General features: G+C 30.9%; 1 protein-coding gene across 1 annotated transcript in view; it reads right to left on the bottom strand.

The window, feature by feature from the left end:
• The window catches only part of mAChR-B (muscarinic acetylcholine receptor), a 58,573-nt gene that overhangs the window by 22,400 nt on the left and 8,848 nt on the right, over positions 1–27,325 (bottom strand). Inside the window, exon 2 of the mRNA XM_076621474.1 lies at positions 21,668–21,848. Coding sequence (XP_076477589.1) covers positions 21,668–21,765 — 98 coding nt within the window. The 5' untranslated portion in view covers positions 21,766–21,848. The remainder of the gene's footprint in view (positions 1–21,667; positions 21,849–27,325) is intronic.

The following is a 27,325-nucleotide window of genomic DNA, read 5'->3' as shown; positions in this document are numbered from 1 at the left end:
TTAAATCTCTTCTCCAGTCTTTGAGTTTGATTTAGAAATCTGATCATTTAACGGGTATGTACACATTTCCGGAGATTCTTAGCTCGGGGATTTATATCGAATTATTTACTGACAAAATATGCTCTTAGAGACTGTTGCTGTTTGTATTTGAAAACTCTACCATTTTCATCATCAGTTGAATTTTACCGGCTTGGTCGTAGCTTGCCAACGGCAAAAATAAAAGAAAATGAGAGCGAGTGAGGATGAGTAGAAACTACAATATGTAGGGGAATATGTTCTACATATACATATATACCATGTATATTCGTGCCTTGAATTGGTAATTTCTTATTTCAACCTCATGTAATTCGCAGAAATATTGCTAAAATTGAAGTAAAACGTAGAAAAATTTCACTTTCCATTAATGTTTAATGTTACACAGAAAAAAAATTATATAGAATATTACACATTGAAATAAAATACAAATAGACATTTCACGAAAATATCTTCAGAAATACACGTATTGTTATATGTATGTACATTTATTTCGGAATAATATAAAAAAATTTAATAATATTTTACAATTACGAACAATTACGATCTTTTCTATATTACTTTTCGCCAGTTTATCTCAAAAATAATTAAATAGCGAAAATAATCCTCTTCAAGTGTTTGTAGAATACTTTAAATTTAATATCCATTAGCAAGAAATGTGTATATTAAGAATGAATAGTGAGTCAAGTTTTTAGCAATTTACGAAGCTACATCTTCCGTTTAATTTCCTTTCGACTTTGCCCTTGTTTTGTGTTGATTTTAGTTCCATTCTCTGTGCAAATGAAATTCGGCGTGCAGAAGTCTAGAGATGAAAGTCGAAGTTGGCAGAAATTTTGCCGAGATTGGACGTAGCTGCGGTTAGAAGGATTGGCGCTAAGGCTGCGTTTATCACTTGTCAAGAATTCGGCAACTTCTTTCCAGGTTCTTCTGGGTTTAGTAAGAAACTTTCTACTGTTGCCACTAAGCAACAAACAGTTTCGTTATATTACAAATTTTAAGGTATCACCGCGATCCCGGCTACAAACCTTGATATGAAACAGTAATTTATAATATAAATTTGCATTTCTCATGTTTTTAATTATTGCATCTACTTCTCATGTTTTGTCCCGTTGTAATGAAAAACACAAGCTGGAAATAAATTTAATTAAAACCTTGACTCTTCAAATTCGTATAAATTATATGAAACATCGCAGTAACTTGCTTTTGTATATTTTCATTATTTTAACCGTACATCTAATAACAATCAATTCCTTCGTATCCACATCCAATAATTTTAATAAATACACTTCGTTCAAATTTGCTAATTTTAAATTCGTTCGTCAATTTTAAAGTATCCAAACTATTGCTTCGGTAATGTACAAGAGAATTCCATTGTGTTAATTATAAAAAACCGCCAATTAGTTTTATTCATTACACGATCGCTATCAGTGATTTGTTCACCAACGTAGAAGCTGTAAATTTCATTCAAAGTAAGCTTCCATCGTTTGCTCTAGCCATTCTGAATTCACGAAAGAATCGATCAAAACGTCGATACACCGTGACTAATGCAAAACCATAGTACCATGGAGAATTTCTAGAAGACGTGTTGTCAAAAACAGAGGTGTTGACGATCCATATTGTAGGCCGATTTTCTTCTATACCGATTCAAGGGCTTGTTGGAAGCTTAATATAGGTAGAGATCAAATCGGATTTACACTTGGACGGAGGGCAGGCGTGTTCCATAAATATCAGTGTTACGATGGCATGCTGATGGAAGTGATGTAGCAAACTCCACGGAGGGGAAGCTTGATCGCTCGGGGGAATTGAACGAACGCGTTTAATAACTATGCTGGCATACGATCGCCCACGGCGTGACACTGAAATCATCCAACAACCGAGACGAGACCCTCGGCGGAAAGTCGGGAGGAAATACCCGCCAATGTTATCATCAGTAGCCAACCTATGTCGAGTTATCCGTGTCACATGATCACTGTTCAATGATGTTTCAAGATAGAGGTATCTCTTCTATCTTCTCTAGCGTACGATTAATTTCTGACTTCATCATGTATAGAACTCTCCTTTCCTTTTACAAGAAATACAAACTGTGGCGTAGTTCAATTCAATGAATTGAATGTAGAATATGTATATATACATATATGTATATATCTGTGTATATTATACATATATTATATGTATAAATGTGTATATTATATTGTAAAATGGATTTCTGCGATCGAGAGAACTAAAATTTTTAGCACTTCTTTGTTTTTAAAGATTATTAAATGTGTATGAAGAAGAATGTGTATTTTGTTAGATTTTTTTTTGATTGAGAGCTTGGAAGATTTTTCGTGAGTTGTTAACGATGAGTAAATAGATAATTGTTCATTATATTATTTTATGAATTACTTTTTATTTCCTAATAAATTTCAATATATCATAAATTTTATGGAGTTCGAGTTTGTATTTGTTGTGGAATGAAACTATATATCTTACACAAATTAGAATTTGGCGGTTCGTTGTGGAGATAAATTATATTTTTTGTGCTGTTGTCACTCGATTGATTATTAAGGTTACATATCAAGGCAGTTACATAAAAGTAGTTCTATGATATTGCTAGGACTTAAATCATATTTATTACATGAAAATAAAGAACAATTAACGATATATAAATTGTGAGACTAGGCTAATTGACAAGAAAAAACAAAACGATTTTAGAATTTCCAGAGTAACGATAGTTAAAAATTTTGTACGTATGTGTTGTGATACACTACAATACTTCTTATTTGCAAATAAATTTCCACTATAATATTAGGAGTAAAAAATTAGTTACTTTTGTGAGTTCTTCAACTTTTGTGAGCTCTTTTCTTTACTGACCCTTTCCTTCTATCATAAGGATTGAGTTAAAATGTATAAATCTTGTTTGTGTGTGTAAGTTGAAGTTAATTCCGTTTCAATTGATCAGCACACTGAGTAATGAGATAACTATGTGCGTGACTTTAAATTATCCTTACGCGTTAAAAATTGGCCCAAGGCTGAACTTAAATACCCTTGGTACATTTAAAAACATAACATTTCTTATTGTCTACGTACTTTGCATGTACTTCAATCTCCTGTTTTGCCTGTTATCCACCCTTTACAAGCTTTCACGACTCTTAATACTAGGGTATTAAAGTTCTTATCACTAGTCTATTACTCTGGTAATAGTGTCCTTTATTTATCTAGTCGATCCTAAAGCGTATAACACTCACCATGACTAAAATTCCTAAATTCTGAACGAGTAAATGCAATGAAGACGCATTTTTGTCGTTTATTTCGTAATAAATTTATATAAATACAATTTTCCTGGTATTCGTTCGCGATAGCATCTTGTAATATATAATTTCTTTAAAAATCTTATCTTATTATCTGCAGAAAGGAAATCTTATTTGATTATTATTTATCTTAAATTATAAAACTGTAGATTATATAGATATCATTTTACATTGAAGCTTTCATTAATTTCATTATGAAAATTGTTATAATGTAATGCATAAATATTATAATATATAGTATGAAGAAGAAATAATAAAGCATTTCGAATTATATATTACTAATTCTTCTTCTCGTACATTAATAAATTTTTGATTGAAAGAAATTAGCGTCTATTCATCGTAAGTAGAAGATATCGTCGTAATATAATAGAAATGAATATTTATCGCCTTATGATTCTCGCTTTTCCTCGATGGCTTAATTCGGTAATGAATAAATGTGCCATAAATTTAGAAGTCTCTCAGGAACAAGCCAGCGAATAGTTTTTAACGTTTTTTATGGACCAATCTGTGGATTTGAAGTTTTATCCTAGAACAAAAGCTGTATTGCTATATCCTCCCCTTAAAGCAGAAGTCATAATCCAAAACTCGACTCTCAAACTGATTGTGTTCTTCATAATTTATCTTCAATCGCTATTGAATTAAACATCAATTGATTTATTTCATTCTCTGGATCGTATCTAATTTAATTAATATAAAATTTTAAACATATACGATCATATTTTTTCCATCAAAAAATCCAAGTATCTCTTTTTCTTTCTTTTAATCCTAAAGCTTTGAGCGTCGGTGTTCATTTAGTTGTAAACTCAATTCTAAACAACTATTTTATACAAATATAATTAACGTCACATCAACTGATTCTTATGCCAGCAAGGAAATCCAATTTCCTGGTGATTTAATAGTTGATAATACTTAATTCAGTAACGTATTTCTGATTCTAGACATACGGATCACAGTTCAGCGTGAAAATTGGTTACACGTTCGTTTAATTAGTGTACATATTACGCACAGGAAATTGCAAAAACGAGAAATACATAGATTTTTCATGACTCTGGTTTTATATAATTTTATGAGCTGAACATATACAGTCGGGGACAAAAATAAGTGGCTGGACAGTAGAAATAGCTATTAACAAAGTGTCAATAAATACGGCTTATTTATACAAAGATGCAAGTATTAATTTCGATTATTTACTAAATAATCTATGTATTATAGTGATATAGTGATATAGATATAGTATATAGTGCGAATACTAGTTTGATACCTAGAACTTTGTTGATACCTACATCCACTACCTATTCGCTTATTTTGTTTCTAATCGTATACTAATCAGTAGTTTCTGGAATCTCTTGATATATAGCAATCAAGTTACGCTTAATGCCATCTCTCCACCCTAACCTCTCTCTCTCTCTCTCTCTCTCTCTCTCACTCTCTCTCACACACTCTCTCTCTCTCTCTCTCTCTCTCTCTCTCTTTCACTCACTATTCGTCTGCCTCCATCTCTGTTTCATGAAAAGACAAAGACTGGCTCATAATTAAGTGACGTGTATAGACATTGCTGATAGGGAACATTATGTTGTCATCGCTTAGCTGAAATGATCTATGTATATACATCATTGCTCCCCTATACGTCATACATATGAGTATGCGTATCAATTTCCAGTAATTACGCGACGACGGTGTGGTGTCTTTATTCATTTTACATCAACGTGTCATCGCCATTTGACAGTTCCGTCGGATATACCTAGAAATGTTGAGATTCTGCCAGATCGAAATGAACATAAAGCTGAATTATTATAAAAGACTAATTTCAGTTTTATTGGCCAATAATCATTAATGATTGATTTTTAAAGCTTTATTGTGTGATGTTACTATCAATGGCAATTGTTAATTATTTCCGAGCATTCGTCCACTTATGGTTTACAAAAGTGTGTGTATTGGTAAACATCGTTCTGAATATTTCATCATTAATCATCTTACATCAGTTTCAATTTTTTATTCCAATTTCGTATCTACTGCTACTACTACTATTTCTGCTACTTTTAATTTCAATTTACTCGACAATTATTTCTCGATCATCTAACGGTCAGTATTATATTACATGTGATTACAAGGAGGAACAGAAAGGAAAATGTGAAAGGTATCTAGTTTTCTGTACGGATATTTTTTACAAAAGAAGATAGCTAATGTTACATACCGTTAAGCACTCGGATTTCCAACTCACAGAAAATAAACAGAAGCTAAGTGGGCAATACGAATGATAGAGAATGCAGAACAAAAAAAAAAGAGAAGAAACAAAAAAGGGACAAAAAAAATGAATCCCGAGCCTCAGAGAGTTTCACGTTTTTATTGTAAATCTAGCCATTGTTGCCCTCTATTTCGTTTTATGTCGTTATGTCGTTCTGAGAAACAGAAATTTTACATTTTAACAATATATACTCCCATATAAATATTGAAGAGCTTTCAAAATATAAATACGTACCTTGATTCAACTCATTATATGATAACACAAATTACGGACTTTCATTAGAATGTCCAATTCATAATTTTCTTTCGCATATTGTAAATTCATGCTTTAATGATTCAATATACATATTCAATTAAACATTCGATATATATTATAGGAAATTGTTTCCTATTTACTCGATATTACAAACAATATGATAATTAAAACCTAAACTTGCAATGAAGTTTTTGTAACAGAATGTGTCCTTGCAACAGAATGTTCACCAGTAAAATTAGACACTCATTATCTATGTGAGCAATTTGAAACAAATCTATTTAGAGTAATTTCACACTTATCTCCGAGGTGCTTTAATTATTTCAAAAACTTCCTGGCTTGCGATAAAAGCAGACAAATTCACAAAATATCAGGAACTAATGATACTCTTGATGTATTAGACAACAGATGTTTAACTTTGTACAACAAAAAGTTCAAAACAGACATTAACATGAAGTAAATAAAGTGTTTTATAATGGTTTCTTGGAAAACAACGATAAATTAGAACCTTTTAACGTTGAAGTGAAAAGCTAGACTCGCAATACGTTAATTTGAATTTTCTATGAAATCGATAAATATGCAATTTCACTGAAACAAGTACGTACTAAAGTAGTTACAGACAATATTGTATGATTTAGGTCGTGAAGATATAGTCGATAAAAAGCATTCGAGGCAATATCGTCAGTTATCTAGCGCTTTACCTGAAAAGATTGATTCGCTTTCATGTCTTGATTGTATCCCCCTGACAGCTATAGGACCGAAATTCAAGTTGATTTATCATCGTTGACACGACATGAAGAGGCACGCATTTCTGGAACTTGATCGGGATAAAATCAGAAGAAAACGATCTAGGAATAGTCTTCTCTAGGCATAGATTCCAACTAGTCGACATGATTGATCTTCCCAATATGTTAGTTCTCTTAATGGAATACGTATATCATGAATGTTGTGTATCTGTCTGTACTTATTGTTGTACACAACATAATTAAAGATTTTGCGTAGAAGAGATCTAATATAAATAGGATAAGGGATGTTATTCGTTGCCTAAAATTATACCTATTATACCTATGCTATCTATTATACCTATTATGCTAATGTCACACTCAACCTGTAGTTGAGGAGACAAATGATATTGCTGACAGACTGAATGCAGTCCTTTGTGAGCCGAAATGATTTACTATAAAAGTCAATAGCGCGCGGTAAGAAATATTTTGGCAAACATCTAGGTTTAATCAGAGAATAAAATTTCAGTTACAATATCTATGATCAATTATTTATTACACTGTTATTATATTTAAAGAAGAATGATTTTATATATTAATTTTTGTTAGAATATATTTATTTCCTGGCCACTTCGGAAAATATGGGAATTGTGACAATAGAGAAAGAATTAAATATTATATACTTTTATACTCAATATTATGGAATAAAGATTTTATAATATTTTATAGAGAAGATAAATTCTTCCAAAATAGGTCTTTTCGTAATTACTTAATTGGTGTACGATATTTGTGTATTTTCTATATTTTCTACCACACGGAAAGAGATGACACAACATCAAGAGAGAATCAAAGGGAAAAGTAGAAAGCGATATTCCCAATCTCATATGACTGATCATTTCAAATGAAAGCAATAATTTTAAACGTTAAATGTGTCATTCGCCGATAAAAATCAAAATTGTCATATTTTCCCTTATCATCGGTGAATTACGTGTATTTTTACTTTACGGAAGTTATTTTGACGAAATTTTTAAATTACTTGATTGTGAGTATGTTGTAACATTTATAGAACGTATTTCTATAATGTGCAAATATCCTACATTCATAATTAGTCTCAAATCAGACAACCATATCATTTAATCTAATCACGGCAGAATTTTATTTTCCTCGGTCTAAGGTTTAGCACCATGTCATTTCTCTCTTTTACTTTCCCCCTATCACTTCTATTATCTCGAGACATCATTCTGAGGATCATCTTTATCCTTTCATAGTTTCCTATAAACCCTGGTAACCTGCTACGTATTTGAATCCACTGAAATGTATTTTCTTCAAAATTCTTAGTGACGAGTTCTAGAGAGTTTGCAAACTCTTCGAACATTTGATTTTCTATTCGGACCTGAATATATTATACGTAGGTATATGCATATTGTGTGCACTGTGAAACTTGCCAAGCTCAGCAGCTTCTTGACCTCATCACTGTCATTGAATTTCGTCAATTTCTCTGAAAAGAAGATTCAAAGTATGCATAGTCTATACTTTATGTTGGAATAACAATCTTTATCTTCAATTTTCATATTCTTTTAGATTAATTAATTAACTTACTTTCGTTATGGACGATCATTCCTTTCATTGGCTCTCGTTGCTTTTGATAGATTAAAGCAAATACAAAAACATACATTCCATAATTAATTATGTAACGTACAAGATAATCTTTCGGTATGTGTACATGGTCGTTCACACTTTGCTTCATGTCCTAATATAGATAAAAAATCTTTTTAATTTTAATTAATCTTATCCATCTTCATTAAGTTAATAGCATACAGGAACTACATGTATTTGTATATAAATACAATTTCAATATATATCGAAAATTATTTTGTTTCTTGTTACAGAGAACTTAGGTCAATTTGAGTGAAGGTAAAGGTTTTTACGTTACGTATGTATGTTTTATTTTGTTTTAAATAAAATAATAATAAACAGTTTTCAGTGAGCACAGAAAAATTAACTGTTTCAGGTTGAATACAAAATATTAAACAGAATGAAGTTGAATAAAATTACTAAATGGTTGATATAGAATGTGCATATGTCTGACTCTAAGGGAGCATTCTACTTAAAGTAGTTAATTTCACTAAATATCTTCCAACTTGATGGTAACGCGAATCTCCATTATTCTGTTAGTACATTCTGCTAAGACGGCAAGATGATTTACTTACTTATTAACTTATTACCATTTATAATATATATGTATAACTTAATTAACGAAAAAGGAGGACTAGAATTAATTTGGCTTTCAAGTGCAGATTCGTGTAAATAATCTCCTTTGTTGATATTGTACTAAATGTACTAAATATTTAAAATATTTAGAGTACATAATTAAAGATAAAGATTTACTTCAATCTTAATTGCTGTATTATGTCGAGCAAAGAGGTATATATGAATAAGTTTTTGCTTTTTCATAAATCATATTTCGTGTTCAACGTAAGAAAATTGATGTATAGAGCTTTTCCCGTATCGTGGTTAAATTAAATATTTACAATGTATGCGCATACGTACATATATACGAACACATGTGCTGAGAACCTCAACTGGAGTACGCAATTTGAAAGCAATACGCTTCGGTTCAACATAGAAAATGCATTTTTGCCTTTATTCTCTGTACGGCGCAATGAAAATTCGAAAATCAATATCCTCCATGTCATCACAATGTGCCTACCACAGTTTCCAGTGCTGTGCTTATTTTTCTTCGCTTTATCTTCGTCATATGCATGTGCGACGTACATATACATCCATACAATGCAATGGAATTATTCTGACTCTTTCTTCTATGTAATACTATTCATATAAAAATAATATTTTATATTAAACGGGTGTGTACAAGTTTCATATTTTATGTAACATAAATATGTTTTAACTGCGTAGAATATAAATAAAATATAGATATTACTTTATATTGAAACCTTATAACTACGCATTTTTAAAATGATATCGAATATTTATTGAAATGGAATTTTTATAAAAATAGTTTTTAAAAATTTAGCAATACAAACAACCTTTATTTTGAAATTTCATTCTTTTTTCATTTCCGATATTGATGAAAAACGTTTTGTAATGAATATACAACTGAAATTGTATTTCAATATTGTTTTATTCTTTCAGAAGACATGTTTATCTCTTCATTCTCAATTTAATAAAAAAGTATACAGTTTAACGATGAATATAATTCAAACCTAAATAGGAAAAAGTTCATTGCTGACGTATATGTGTATTTGCTTATCACTTTTTAATTCCTTTGTACGGGAAAATATACGTTTATTGCTCTTATTCGTATAATTGATCGAATTCTCTTTTTTGATGAAGTACTCAACTAAAATTCTACTGAAATCATCAGATAGATAAATTCATATTCTCCAATGTGCGTATTTTCCACATGCTTGAGGATATTCTGTTTAAGAGTGGAAAATATTTAATTAAGAAATCCTTAATTTTCATTAGTTTCATACTCACGTAAAACTACTGTACATACTTTATTATATACAAGACAGAGTTATTACCCACAATTTTTTATTAATTATCCTATTACCTTTTATTAATTATCCATAGCGTCACAAATTATGTTCGATCCGAAATAAAATTCGTTGCTCACTGACCATTTCAAAAATATAAAAAATATATCTACTACATACAAAATTATAGCCAATTTTAGCGTCAATAAAATTAATATATAAATTACGTATATTATATTAACTCTTCAATTATTTCATATTTTTGTAATAATTCGGTGCCTGAAATGAACAACGCGAAGCCGTACGCTATGCCGTATAGAACATTGCTCACATGTAAAAGAACAAAAGCATAACGCTATCACTGTTTGAAGAACGTCCACGTTCCCGTTTTACTTTTCCGACGCATTATTTCAGTCGCTTAAACCATATTGAATCGAACATCGCAAATCGGTGAACGCGTTTTAACGTCAGATTAAAAAGAATGAAAACAGTATGCGATCCAACCGTGTAGAAGTAATTAAAATATAATAAACAACCCCCGTTGTATCCACTTCCGCCCTTTCGCATCCATGGTATAACCGTGGTTGCAACTGATTAACACGCCGTAATAACGCACAGTGGCTTTGATATCGTGTAAACTAAATGATTCTGCTGTATGTTTGATCCTGAGTATATGCATTGTTGCCGAACGTAAAACAGAATTCACATGAGCAAATGCAACCTGAACAATGGCAGATTCCTCTCGTTGGACAGCCGAGCACAATTCATTCAAACACTACAGGCCGCGTTTCAATTTTTGAACAGGCTCGCGAGTCAAATAGCTGATGGTTCTGTTTACGCCGCTTCATCAGCTCCATTTTTTTAACCTCCATCCCTTCGTTCTTCTCGACACTCAATTGAGAAATGAGCCAGGCTTGTCAGTTGACGGTCTCGCGGAACATTTATTGTTTAAACGTGTCGTTACTGCAATATTGCAGAATTCTTTTAAATGCCAACCGCTGGTACTCTAAAAAGAATTGTTGCAGGGACTCTGACTTGATTTGAAACATCAACAATGAAAACTTCAAGACCGTTTTAGGCGTAAAACTATGTCATGCATGAGTGGTTAGGAAATAAGAAAGCTGAAGTGTTAGTGGATTTAAAATCAAAATATAACAGATCGAAGAAATGGAGTTATTGATTGATAGAAATAATTGAGAGCTGAATAATTTGGAATATATTTTTGAAAATTATAATTCCAATGTTAATTTCGCAACCTATAGTATTGCAATACTATAATAAGGAAAATGAGTTAAATCTTATCGATTTTATCTATTCAATTAAAAAATATATTGCCAAAATGTATAAGAACAATGATGTTGATGACAGAAATTCGTATAATGTTATATAGATCAAATTTCATTATAATTTCATAAAATTGGACAAAGATTACGCCGTATTTGGATAATCGATCCTCAAATAACAGAATAATCACACTTTAATGAATTTAACCCCTGATGAAAAACTATCGTCTAAATGCTACATGCATTTAAATTTTAAAATTCTGAACTCAGATTTATAAAACATTATTTATTCTTGATTAAAATATTTATTTTATTACCGAAATGTAAATATCCAATATAATTTAAACCTTATAATCCTTTTTATAGGTCAGCGTACTTCAATGCACGAGATCAACGAAAAATACGAAACAAAAGGGTAGATCAGGTTTAAAATTTTAATTTTTGGAGTTGAGAAATTGATTGCTTCCTTTCTGCTACTATATTTAGTTTGTTAGATTTTATAAACCATTATTCAAATTTTTATAACTTTGCAGTGGCTTGTACGTACGCTGAAAGTTCTCTTGTATTGTGTCATACGAAGTTTAATTACGCAAAGGAAGGTGAAACGAGTTTCATGAGAAACACACATTCAGTAATAGGAAAATCATATTATACCTTACATGTCGCTAGTCGCATGCAGATGATATGCAGATCATTGGAATTGCAAAGATTTTTCCAAGTTCGTGACGACTAGAACGACGATTCTATGAACGATAAATAAACGCATTGAGGTTTAACATATTATATATTTCAACCTTGTATGTCTTTAATAAAACATGTATGTTTGAAAATCTTAATTCTGATAGTTTTCATTCTTTTTTTTTTCGAGTTTTGTGGAGGAAAGTGAAATTCATCGATTTTGTTCGATTATTGATACGCAACAAAATTTTTTGCGTGTTTAGTGTTGTCAGTATAGTTCTCACACCGTATAACGTATTAATTATTTATTTTTATAATCCAAATTCAAATGTAGGTCAAGTTATTTCGTCAGATCATTAAAGACTGAAATATTTCTGAATAATGAAATAGTCGATAAAGATAGAAAAAACTGCTGATAGCCGACTTATAAAAAAAATGTTTGAAGAGAGAATTAGTATGTAAGAGGTGGGAAATGGGCACGAAAATCTGACGATCTAGCATAATGGAGCTCTCGTAGAGCGATAAAAAAGATGTTTCGCTAAATACGTTCTAGAAAACGAGCGTGCCGAAACACGGCCTTCAAGCATAAGAATATGTACTGTACAGTGTAGTAAATATAGTATATGGATGTATAAACTGTGTTTATATTATGTTTATATATGATAGATAAAAGTTCTTCTATCTGTGAGAAAGAAACAAATATTGTACGACTATTAATAAATATATGTACATTCAACAAATATTTTCTACGATTGGCAAAGTAAACCTTTTTATGTAACAACAAATTTTTTTACAGTTTTATTTCAAAAGAAACTAGTTATTCTTAATATAAAAAATTATATTTACTTATATTTATATAAATATAAATATAAGTAAATTTTGTATATCCAATAATAAATTTATTGAATAAAATATTTTCAAGATAGTAACTTTATATAGTTCTAATATTTTATCGATAGTAATACGTTAAATTTAGATAAATCTCAGTACTTTTTTCAATTAAATATTATCCGCGATTTAGTTCTATATATAGATTATCTAAGATTTGTAAAACTTTCGTTACAAAAAATTCCTGTCAATGTAGCACGCGCACATATGCATATTCATATTGTAAATACTAAAGATAAAACTCAGAAGGAAGTTCCGAAGCCCATTTTCACGATAGCAGAAAATGATACACATCAAAGGACACGTATTTGGTTTTATCGTATTTCAATAAGTCGTGAAAGAAATGACGCAGCGCTACCAAATAATGTTATCTGTAAAAGATGGTAATGTTCGAATACCCGTATTCAAGAGCGCCTTTTGTATATGATAAGAATGAAAAGACTTGGTCTACCCTATTAGTTTAGAGTTTTATTGAAAAAGGATTTCAATACCAAAAGGCGAGGACATTATCATTACCCTGTATTTGACCTGGACTTGAACAAGGGTCCCTCAAATCTTTGTAGTATCAAATTACTTGAGGCATAGTTACTTAGAAATCGTACTTTTATTTTTATTACCCTTTTCTACTTTCTAAAAACTAGGGTATTAATTTTCTTAATACGTAATTGTATCTTTAAATTCTTTAAGAAAAGTGTTCATTGCGTTTACATATAAAAATATTAAGAACTTAACATTATGATTTTATGAATTATCAAATATGCAAAATTACTATTTAATAACTACTGTCACTGACGTCATTATTAAAATTAATATTTTAATCTTTTTATAATAAAACTTAATTTAAATTCTTTTTATGAAACCGTATCGGCATTAACAAACGAACATTGTTTTAATCAACAAATCCGAAGAGGAATACTCGATTCCATGTGTATTCTATTTACACTGTTTTTCCAATTAATATTCCAATCGTATATGGAAATCAATTTTTAATTAATTATACATTTCAGTTTCTTACGTTGTGACTACATATATTAATGTATAGGATTTACGTTTAATTACAATTCAACAATCAATTGAATTACAATTCAGTACGTTACCGGACGTTAATATTAGAATACCTATTATCCTACTATAATAATGAGGATATTCCAATATTGGAAGCATTTTATACATTCGATACATTTTATTTGTGTATAATTCTATAATAAAATAAAAAGTAGCATAAAATTAAATGCTTATTCTTGCGAATAGTCACCAATAATCTAAAGAAAATGTTTCGAAAAATTAATTTCTGTAACTCTTGATATGACATAAATCAATATCGTAAATTCTTATCAAATACGCTAGATACACATTTATTTGACCATTTTATCGATAGACTCACGCAAATATTTGAAATTTTTCGACAGTATCGCGTGTCCGATCGGTCGATCAGGAGTTGAGCGTAGCTCGCGTGTTTCGTTTCTGTTGCACGACATGGATTCTTCTTTTTACGAAATTACTACGCCAGCACAAGCATGTACCCACGCACTCAACAACTGGCCCCATCAACCGAAACTCACCAGTTCGTTCATATAACCTCAGCTCTACGGGATACGCGAATTAACGTGGCTAGGTCAAGGGTGCAATTTGCCCCAGATTAGTTTTGTTCGATGCCAGCTCACTGTCACGCCTACTTTTCCCATTGCTCTACTCGTTCTTGAAACATTTCTTTCTCATCAAAGCTAGCTCTGAATTCTTGCTCGTTTGTAATATTGAATTATACCTTTATCGAAGTTGGAAAACAAAACTCGAAGTCAAGTTTGTAGCAGACACTGTTTCGTTTCCAAATTATGGCAACAGAGCAATACATAATTTTAGTGATGTATAGAGCACGTTTGAGAAAGATTGTTTGTCTGAATCAATAGAGAGTGTAAAGTGGCATAAAGAATATTCCACGAATGTTAATATTACAAACTGGTGCGGTCTGATAAATTTTGTTTAACAAGCATATAATTAGTTTATATAAATATTGCGAATTAAAAGAAGTGTGATTTCTACATGCGTATTGTGATACTGATATGTGATGCTTTTAATTAGACGGGGTTCTTGCGTATGAAATGTCGTTTCCTGGAACAAAACTTTTATAACACACACATATACGGATAATTTCTTCAAAGCAATATGTATATGTAACTAAGATAGTTTCCATATGATATTCCATATTCCTTTCGCCAGTGATTAACTAGTTTTATTATTTCAGATTGATAAAAATGTTCTGTTCTAGAACTAAAAGATTTTTCGAATGTTGCTTTTATAATTCTTCAAATAATTATCTAGATATTACACAAAGACAATATAATAAAATTTTGTACTTTATTCCCAGGAATCTTTCGCTATCGTTCATAAGGATTAATGTTTTCACTTGTTCTACAATAACAAATTATTTTATTCTTACTATCTCCACACATATTTTATATAATCGTTTATAATATGAGTACGCTCTAATAATAATCCTAAGTCGTAAGAAGAGGTAATCAGTAAGTTCTGTAGAAAAGGAGTAGGCATCTTTTGTAGATGAACCGGCGAATTTGGCATGTGATTTGCATGTTCTTTATCGAATCATTGAACCAAGGTCGACTTTTCGTCGCAAGTAAGGATACGTTTCAAAAGTAGATCCTGTCTGTTTCTCTGAAGAAACAAGGTGGCTAAGGTTTCTCTGTATCTCTTAAGTCACGAGCTACCTGTTTGTTCATTCTCTTTACTATTTCTATTTAAGTCAAGTGACAAACAATTCTGCTTACAATGCTACAACATTACTTTCATTTGAAACGCTAATTTTCCTGTTCTTTGTCTTGAATAACCGGTAATATTTCTTAAAATACTATCTAAATTGACGCCTGATTTTTAGTCATCTTATCTTTCTTTCTCAAATAATTTTAGTGATATTACAAATTAATTTTCAATAAGAGTAGCCGATAAGTCTCGTTCCGTTAACCACAGCATGCCTCAAACGCTCGTAAAACATTCGTATATTGAGATTAAGTCATATACCTTTAAGGATCATGCAAACAGTTGATTTGTTGCTAATAACACAGTATTCAAAAGCAGTTGATGCTTGAAATACAAGCAGATCGAAATTATAGACTAAAAGAGTCGAGAAATAGCCGTATACAAGCGTGAATTCGCATATTTGATATGGTCAATCAGATAAGTTAATAATGGCGTTCTTCGAACTAGGAACTTTGTTATTTTCTGATCTCCTTATTCTATAAAATGTTTTTCAATGAATATAACGAAATTGTAAAGACATTTTTATCGTACCCGAATTAAGAATACAATAAGAAAACTTAAGAATGTAGTAGACGTATGAAAAGGACGAGTTATCATTTTATATTTTAGTGCATGTGATTATAGGAAATTCTATTTTTTTCTATACACTTTAATAAGAATGAAATTTAGCAGGTTGGATTACAAGATTAATTGGAATGGAATACGTGTTTCATTGATCTTGCCGCATATAATAGATAATTTCAAGAAATAATCCAGATAAAATCAGTTGCGAATGAGAAAGGATTTATTAAAACCGCTGATTGCTCAAATCTCATTTGCTACTGAAAATTAAATAGTACTTCAAGTACGCAAATCGTGAATTACTATAACGACTATAACATATAATTCTATAGATCTTTCTTTTTAATTCATATAACGCGAGAACAGTTTCTGTACTGCGATATTTTATATTTTAACTAAAACTTATTTATAATCTATCGTGTGTAATACTCGATTCGTAATTGATAGTTCATATTTTTTTTTTTATATATGTTCAGTATATGTTTTTTAAATCGATAGCTTTAGATAAATATTTCGCTGGTACGTGCGGGCATGTTCAAACAACGGATGATGATTTAACAATTACATAACAGTTCCACGAAAATTCTCATACGGGCCTTTAATATTGTAACAATTAAATTAGTTATTTTTGCAGTTAATTAATTACAAATAAAGATAGGTTTATTAAGAAATTTGAGCCTCGCTCGAGTTTACGTTAAACGTATTGAATAGAAATAGATATCTTGAAGAGAAATTAAAAGGAGTGTCGCCAGAAGAAAGAAAAATTACGTATTATAAATCTAATTTTATTAAAGCTGTCGATATGGTGCAATATTGTAATATTACAATAGTTGGATCTTCGCTTTGTATTGGAAATATTAAGCGTGCGGTATTATGGTATTATGTAATAATAATCCGCATTTAGGGAATTCCCACGGAGACTACGCATTAATTGTTACTGTTGTGCTTGAATGATATCGCATGAAAATCTCATTCAATCTATTGTTCTGTTGCAATCGATGAAAAATTTTGTACAGTACTACATAATTCCAAATCACTTGGAACGTTCCAGCAAAATATACATATTAACAACTTTTACGGTGTTTAAAGAAAAATATAGCGTCCCTGAAAAATCAAAAATTAAATCTGCATTCCGTTAGAAAGTTTCCCCAATCTGAAACATTGTAATTCAACAGACTATAGAATAAGAAAGGAAGAAGGAGAATTTCATTCGGTACGAAACACTTTTACTGCCCAACGTATTTTTCCCCTTGATTACGTGCAAAAAGTAAACGAAAACATTATAACCGTATTGTACACGTACAATAAGTTGTAGCAGCAATACAAGCGCTGCGATACAATTTCCCTGAAGTTCGTCGGATACAATTTCGCTTAGTCGCTCATATTAACTGAAATACAATCTTTCATTTGAAATATTCGCTGCAGAAAAGTTCCGATATGTTTAAGCTATCTCGGTCAAGGGAATAAAAGGCTGATTAAAAATAGTATTCATTCGTTCAAACGTGGCAACATATAGTAAATATATTATATGTAACCATATAAATTTGAAATTCCTTCGCTATAATTATATACGTTATATAGATTAATAAAAGAAGAAAATAGTTTTACACGTGTAACTTTGAAAGCTATACTATTTCTATTCCTTGCTTAGTATCGATTATTTATTAGAAAAGAGGAAAAAACGAGGAGAAAATATTCTGGCCAGGCATCCCCTTTAAAAGAAATTGTTCTCGATAGTAATTGCCTTTCACAGGTACACCGCTTGCATTATCGGAAAACGCAGAGGCCGTCCTTTGAAACGAACGTTCGTTGTAGGTATCTGTTTGCAATTCACCCGTATATGTGTCGTATCAGACCACAGCCAACTGACAAAGCGAATCTCTGGTGCAAAATTTTAAACTTGCTCACCCTGTATGTGTTAATATTTATACGAAAATTTTGATATTCAAGCTTGTTCTATAGTATCATTATAAATTTGTTAAAAATACAGAAGAAAGAAGAGTTATTATTTTATATTTTACTTCGCACAACCTGATGCCTATCGATAATAATAAGCTTAGCTTAATAATATTCGTAACATGAATGTAATTATTCAGTTTGATGCATATTTAGTTTTTGAAACGACGCTTTCACAATAATTATATTTACATGCTTTATGATATTTATTCTTTTGGTCAATTTAATCGAGGAATATTGTTTCATGTCGTAAAAAAATGGTAGAGAGTAGGTTCAGTTTTAAATAAATTGCCTGTAACCTAATTATTCTATGGTAAGGTGATAGAGTTAGAGGTACACAATCATTACATAATGTTTTTAGTAGTAATAAATGAGATTGAAGCGAAATTTTACATTTATTAAGACAGGTAATTGAAAGTTGAAACAAAATCAATTACGGCGAAGAGATTTTTTAAAGTATCAATCGTATCTTTTATTTGCGAAAAATAATATAATGCCGTTATAACGCTATTACTGATATTTAATGTCAAGTATCGTAGTTTTAATTGCATATGGGCTATCTTTCAAAAACGTAGTCGAAATTACTCAACAATGTATGTTATAGTTAAAAATTGATACATTTGAATAACTCATACGCACATTCAATCTAAATTTTGTTTCTAAAATATCACTTTATCTTGGGCAATTATCTGCCAACAAATTTTTCTGTTCTCGCATAACTATGATTTTTACTAAAAAAAATATAAGCAATTTTATGACTAATTGTTTTATTCGAACAATTATTTTATGATAGATTCAGATAACAGTTATTTCATAATCATTAAAATTTCCGCGAATTAAATTGTCAAATAGTCATTAACATTTACAAGAGCAAAGGCTATAAAATTAAATTAATTGACAATAAAAATGTATATTTCATTCGTTCTTATTTCGAAATGCATAATGCTATTAGGAGAGGTACGCATTTTCCGAGATATATTACTTTCATATCAAAAACGATGCATCTCCAGTTCTAGACGTCTTTTAACAGCTACAAGACACAAACGAATACCCATTTACCGCATACACAGCAGTACTCATTAAACACAACCAGAAGAACAATGGTGTCTCGAAAAGGAACAAGTCCCTCAAGAAATTTTTGTCTTCCTTTTGGTCCGCCGTGAAAGTTCATTTCCTCCAACCTTGGTGTTTCCTAAGCATGCCCGCAGACAACCAATATCGGCTGCACGAGAGAAACCACATGATGCCATTACTCTTCAATAATGAGCATTTGTGGAAACAACGACCGATAGATTACGACCAACGCGGCCACTTGAAATTCGAAAAACCATCCGTTCGAACCAGGCGAACGTAGAATGCAAAATCGTGTGAATATAAAACTGTTACATGCAATTGTATTCCGTCATCATTCTGTCAATCATTCTGTCTGTAACACAACGGCGGAAAAACGTATTTCACAGTAAAAGTAAAAGTCTGGTTAATAATTAAAGTTGTGTATTAGCTTAGAGAGGTCACGATATTCTGCATTTCAATATTTTCTTGGAGAATTAAGAGTTTAAAGTTTGTAATTAATTTTAAATGAGATCTTTGAATTTTTATGTCTCAATCTCGTGTCCTTTGTTTCGATAATCAGAAAGAGTGTGAGTGTTGTGAGAAGAAGAAAAAATGATTAAAGAAGTTGAAGATTTTAAACGATTGATATATTAAAAATACAAACAACATTGAATTATTAGATCAACTTGCAAACCATACGGACTTATCTTGAATTTTTTTATTTTTATCATATTTCTAGAAAAGTTACAAGTTATTATTTGAAGAAGGAAGTAATTCGTGATATATTTATTATTATCAAACTGAATTTAATAAAATTGATACATATATGTACTGATAAATAGAGCATCCAGATCCATTTTTTAATCGACAAAGTGTTTGGTGAAGTATTATAATCGTATGGCTTAATGTTAAGGAAAATGTAGGTCAACATTTCTTTCCTACCCATTACAGAGCGGATTTATAAATGCCCCGTACCTCTTGCTAAATTGCTTCGTAACTTCATATCCTTAAGCGAAACAGTTCGAAAATTTCGCGTGTACCAAGCACAGCCTGAATACTTACTAGTGAGCGAAGTAATTCACCGAAGGTGATTATTCCATAAATACACATCGGTAGTACTTGATACAAGAAGTTTCACTTTGCAGCTGATTATAATATTAGTAAATGTTCTCTTCATGCCTAGAATATTATTGTTGTTATCGCGAGAAACGAAAATGTAGATAGCTATTTTATGTTAAGGAAATCTCTTTGATTTATAATACTGTCAAAGGATTTAAGACTTAGGATATTGTCAAAATTTTGAAAACCATACATACTTGTCTTGAAATTTTTATCATATTTCTAGAAAACTTACGAATCATTGTGTATATTATCTTACAGATTGAAGCGAAATTTTAAATGAGAAGAGAGGGTTTCCTCAGTTTTTTCTAGGTTTCAAGATGAAAATTTGTTACAATTTATTTGTGATGATCGACATTGTTTGAGTATTATGAATTATGTATGTGATTGTCACCTGAGCGTGTTGATTTTCACGATAGTCCATGTTTTAATACTTACCAATGGAAATAAAAAAAGATCGTAATATTTGCACAAATCAAAAACAAAATACACTGGAGTTTGTTCATAATTTATTTTTTAACTTTTTCTGAAATTTTTGCAGGTAAACGGTATTTAAATCTTCACTAGAAAGTTAAAAATGTTCTTCAACTTTTCATAGTTAATCCCTTCTATAACATATTATAAATAACATCTTTTCACTTTGTGTATGTACAGAATTCTGTAAGTAATTACAATATAACGTTTGAAAAGAAATCTGCGGTTTAAAAGAGCAGCTTTTTAGAATTCCATCTGATTTTTGTTAGTTTCATCTTTGAAATAACAAAAACTATTAAATGTTTTCAATATTAATATTAAGTAAATGTATTTAAATGTTAGTCATTCTACGTATAATTGTATTTTCAAACAAACATTGATGCATGGAATATCTTTTCCACGTCCTATGTTTTTAATCTTATACGTATTGTCATTTCTTTATTAACTGAAAAACTTTCGTGCACATTGACAAGTTAAGTATCTAAGTTCAGTGTTTGATGTATCGGTTTCCTAAAGTTTGCTCCTATCTCTTTTCTATTTTGTCTGATATCTTAGGAGGAAAGATTTTGAAGCCACGATGAGGTCGACTTTCCAATTGATCGCGATTAATTCGAAATTCTATTCAACTATTAATGGATTAATTCTCTCTCATTGATTTCGCTCTCAAGTAATACATGACCATAAATGTCTTAATAGACTTGGATTACGTTAAAAATTATAAGGTTAGATTTATATATTTTCATGGAAATATTACAGAATCTTACTAACAACTTTACGTATTTCTAATACATCACCAGTTAAGAATTATATGTATATGCTGTAAAGGTATAAATATACTCACCATTGTGTCATATAACGCGTGCTGATAATGAAGACTGGAGAAGTAGTGCGATTAGCTTCAGTGCCGTTTAGGCTGCTGTCTGTTCCATTTATCTCCATTTCACTAGGCAAAAATTACGGTGGCAGTAACTTCCAGAACCACTGACACCTTCACCTTAATACCCAATCATCTCCTCAGCATTCTGAAAAGAACATAATTCGTTCTTGTAGTAATCTATTACATTTTCAAATTTAAATAATTTCACCCGAGTATGGGACTTAGATTTTCAGTTTAATAATAATGATTTGCGAGAGAGTAAAGATTTTCGATCCTTTGATATTAAAATACAGATAAAGAATATCTGTAACTGCAGATATGAATAGAAGGTACATACAATTTGCGAAGGATAGCAAATAAAGATAAAGCATTATTTCAAAGTTTAAATGGTTTGATTTATTCTTTATCTATACTACTGAAAACACGTGTTTCTTACATATTTACATATTTACATATTACAAATCGTATCTTAATATCACATAGTAAAATATAATGTGCTTGATGACAAAATGATGGAACGATTATGAATAGTACTGTAATAGGTCATGCTAATTGGAATCTTGTCAAATACTACAGAGAAATACCTCTTTCACCGACGGCTTGTCTCCAAGAGCTAGTATATAAACCAGATAAGGACACCCAATTGAAGTGAATTCATTTACGAATGTTGTTGAGATTCCTTTGTTATTGATCTTCGTTTAAATTGATATTCATTTATGTCGAAAGAGATGTTTGAGAATTGAAGGTTGTTCGACTTAACAATTTACCAAAGGCATAAAATTTGGATCCCATATTGCAAGAAGAAAGAGTAAATTAAGGTAACAATTTTTAGAAAGATTCCAACGTTTGTACGTAAACTGTGAATTACTTTAATTCCTGCATATGAAAAAATGTTACAGTGATAGAAAATATTAGAATATACTTCAGAAAATATTGTACAAAACACAGATACGTAAGTTACGTTAATAAACAAAGAATTAGTATACTAGAATATATTAAGAAAAAAGAGTTTTTACAAACAGCCCTACATCATGCAATTGTTTTCTTTTCGCAATAGAATAAACCGAATTTCATGCAACACGCAACGATTGTGTATTTGATTCACTTGACCTTCGTAATTTGCTGCCATTCATTAAAAAAAAAAACGTATTGCACAGCATAACATTCTGAATTATACTTGAACACGAAATTATAATACATAGAAAAATAACATAAATTACTTCGGCCACTTTTATTCAGTGCGATCTCCTTCGAATACATCGCATTTTAACAAAATTTTTGCTTTCCTGTTTTCGCTCTAACTTGACTATATACACATAAATTAGCTCTGGTATGTACATTGGATTATTATAGTAATACTGCCTATTTTCAGATTACAATATTGGTTGCTTGTGATGAAAACAAATAAAAGTAAATGTACAAGAATATATATGCGATGACACTATTAAATGTATTAAAACTTGCTTTTCTCATAAAATATTTGATTTTTACAGATTTTTCATATAAAAATTCTCAATTAACAATCCAATTTAATTTTATTACGCTTTACTTTCGCTCTTAATATTCATGTCTTTTTTTTTTTTTTTTTTTTTTTTTTTTTTTTTTTTTTTTTTTTTGATGTATAAAGATCGCAGATATATCGCAGCGCGTTTGTCTGTATCAGATCGGGTAATTCTATTGTGACTAGAATTCTATCATATCGCGTTATTTCCTTAAAGGTTTTTTTCGGTAACATTCGACTTTTAAAGGAGCATATATTTTCTTATCCCTCGTTCCCTCATCTCTCAACCCTCAATATTCCATGCTTCATTTTGCACTAGTCAAACAGCAGAAATATCGTAGACCAGAATCTAACCGCACGTCTTATCTGTGCACACGTCACGTTCGTCCGGATGCGAGTGAACGATACAAATATTTTTTCTTCTCATCCTTGCAGATCGTAGCTGCGGTGTTTGGGCGCAGGGTCAAACGAGTTTTCGTGGTACATGTCGTGCCTCTGTGTGCAGCCGATGTGAAACGGACGAGAGATAATGAAAATGGAACGGGGAGAAGACCTCGGCTACGGAAAGTGAGAAGAGCCTGACAAGTCGGAAATTTCGGGGAATATGTAGCTTAATGATATAAAGTCATAAACCGCGAACCAGTGGTCGAGCAAGTCAAATTAAAATCAGTCAGGAACAACTCTTCTTCCTCCCTGAGGATATTAAGCTAAAGAAATCTATAGGAGATTATTGCATATTTTATTTAAAATATTTACATTTATAATATATACAACTATTAAAATGGCTCACAGTATTATTTCGAATATTTTTGGTTTCTTGCGATTCTATACCATATTTCTTTGTGTTCACTGCTTTTTTAATTTTCAGAAAAAATACTGTATAAAACCTGTTATGAATTACAAAATATTAATAATAATTTTTTTGGAATGAAGATTTAATTTAGCCATATTTTGGCATATTCAATTACAATTTTAATTTGTATATGACACTGTTTTTATAATCACACTTTTAGGACAACTACTATGGAGTTCATTTTACAGATCTTTATCGTTAACATGACATTTTCCGAAGCAACGTCGAATTGTTCATTCACGAAGTATACTCATTTTCTCCAAAAGCAGTGGTAATACTGCGAGAAGCTTCTACTGCACTGCGGCCTAGTTTAGACTCACACAAGAAGTGCATTCAAAATCGAATTCTATTTTCCGTTCTCTGTATTAGTACTACCTGCTATTTTGAAATAATTAACCATTCATCCATCTTATTATATTCAGTTGATTTCACGCTTCATATTCGTATAAAATGAATGTTATTTAATTGCCTTTAATTATTATCCGGAAAATATTGACTTATACTATGTATGTAATAACTTAATAACGAATAGAAATCATTTTTTTTTAAATATTCACATCGATATTAAGTAGAATAAAAGTGAAAGTAACAAAAATTAAAAATGATTATCTCGTGTTTACAAGTATTTTGTGCAGCTTATATCTTCAATTTTATAGAAAATTAATAGTACATGTATAACCAATATTGTTGACGCGTTAAATTTTCCCACAGAATATTGATCAACGGATTAAAATGTTATTCAGAATATCTGGGAAGTTACGCACGAAGTCTATCCCATGGACAAGCAGAGCATACAGCATGCGAACGTCGAATCCTATACGTACGTGACGAATCATTCTGAACAATTGAACCAACGAATCAGGCAACGATCGCGTTCCGATAGCATTGTGGATAATTCGTTTCGAATTTATTGCTTTTTCAAATGATACGAACAGCTAAGCAGAGCTTTGGACCAGCTTGAAAATCCACGAACAATTCCTCCGGTTTTTTCCTCCTGATTGTTCCTGCCCGTTTTTGTCTTTCCGTCTACGAATTTCAAACAATTTGCAACCGGTAGTTCTTGTCTCCACACAGTTACGATTCACTCTTCTTTATTTTTTTTTTTTTTTTGTTTTTCACTTTTTGTTTTTTGAATACTGACGCTACTACATGCGCGTTGCTTGATGACGACACATCGATTACCAATTAACAGTACTCCAATGTAACTCGGAAGATATAGATTCACAGTGAAAAATGGATTTTCGATTAAAAGTAGTTTAGTCGTTTGCTCCGATCTTCGACGACATGAATTATGCATACGCATAAATTAAACGAAATATACCTTCCAGTTAAATGGCAATAAGATATATTGCATAAATTAATATCTTTCTGAGCTATTTTACTCTCGGATCAATTTGCTCGTTCTTTTCTCCTCAAATTGTTTGGTCGACGTGATAAAGTGAAAATCAATTAGATAATAGCATGGTTTTCCTGAAAATTTAACTTTTGTTTGATGGTTTTCTAATGAATTGACTCCGATTATTAAAACGATTAAAATATAATAAGGCATTAATGATTGCTCAGTATTGAAAGTGAAATGGGACATTGACGAATCAAATTTTTATCAATATTGGTCAAAACATAAACAAAAATTGTTTCCGACGCGAAATATTGTAAGTAGGATATAGTTACCAGATTAAGTATTTAAAATGAATTTCTTTTTGCAAAGCTTCGTATGAAGAAGCTTTATTTTATATTTTCCATTTATTTTCTTATGTAGAGTCATCCCCTTTTGAGTTGCATCACCAATTACAGTTACAGAGTATCTTGTATACGTATATCCTTTTAGTAATAACACTTCACAAAATTTTATATTCCCTGCATTTACAAATATGTAATCAGCCACTCGATCAATTATGAGGCAGTAAATTAATAGCTTAAAATTCATATTTATTTCATTTACGAATATCGAATTGTCTCTTCAACTTGAAGGACAATAAAAGAATAAAATAATTCAATTAATTTGATAATATCGACTAATTTTGGATCTTTAGGCTTTGATATCTCGCTTAATCAATCCTACGACGAATTTTAAATTTCCGCTATAATACCAGAAGCAACTTAATTACTGGAGATCTTCTATTAACCGACAATATATAAGACGCGTTAGAAAATATTTTCTTATCGTCTCTTTAGAGTAAAATTTTCAGACACTGTTTAAATAGAAGATAATTTGGCTTTGCACAAGTAGTGAAAAGTGTTCACTATTTAGTTGGAGCAAAGGAAGTTGCCGCTTCCAGTCAGCTGATTGAATATCCCTCGACAGCGGAGATGAAAGTCGCTGCAGCTTGGAATTAGATCGATATATAACTATACAAATATATTTTCCCAAGAGCAGAAAAAACTGCCGATAAACCTAGTTTGACGCTTCTTCCCTTCCTGTCGACTTTAATGAGATTCCCAGCGATTAATCTGAATCGATCGTTTCGTTTTTCTTCCTTCTTTCTTTCGTCGGTGCATCTGATCAAAAATCGGACAAATATTGCTTGACATGCACGATTAACGTCTTAGGTCTCGATCAATCACATACGCGTGTACTAGTAATTATTTTGCTTCACTATCATTCACGCATGAAATGATCGAAAATAACCGAAAATTGTGCTCAGTCTGGACAAATTTTACAGTGATTGATTACTTTTGAAAGTATTACATCAAAAATTATTGTCATATTCGTGACTATCATCAACTTTGCTTTGTAATAATCTTCAGTTTCAAGTAATTTCAGGAATTGAAAGTTAAAAGTCGAGATAAATATTCGGCTGTAACATCATATGAAATGTTCGTTTGAATACTCTTTAAGTTCCTTTTCTGCAGTATAGATTGCATAAAATTGAACGTTGATCTATATTCTTTTGTTTCGTGTAACTTTCGTTTGAAATAGCGTTGAGAATTTTGTAGAATTTTCTTTGAAAAGTTACAATAAATGTGCCTGAAACTCGTGCCATTTCTTCTTGTAAATTTAACGCTAAAACTATCAGAACGTCAAAATGACGAATTTCAGATCTTTTATTTTTGCGGTATTTAAAAACAAGCGATTTTGACGGAAGGTAATTTTGGCGGAATTAGCTTCTATCGAAAAAAAACAAGAGTTGTCTTCCAAGCAGAATTATATGTCTATCTATTTTCATCCTTCCGCTTTAATTATAATCATCTATGTGTAGCACACTTATTCTAGTATATTACAGATCGTTAGTTCTAACGTTAAACTTAGCCATCCTGCGGCCAACGC

Source organism: Bombus vancouverensis, chromosome 9, assembly GCF_051014615.1.
Source record: "Bombus vancouverensis nearcticus chromosome 9, iyBomVanc1_principal, whole genome shotgun sequence".
NCBI classification, from domain to species: domain Eukaryota; kingdom Metazoa; phylum Arthropoda; class Insecta; order Hymenoptera; family Apidae; genus Bombus; species Bombus vancouverensis.
This window is presented reverse-complemented; position numbering and strand designations above follow the sequence as displayed.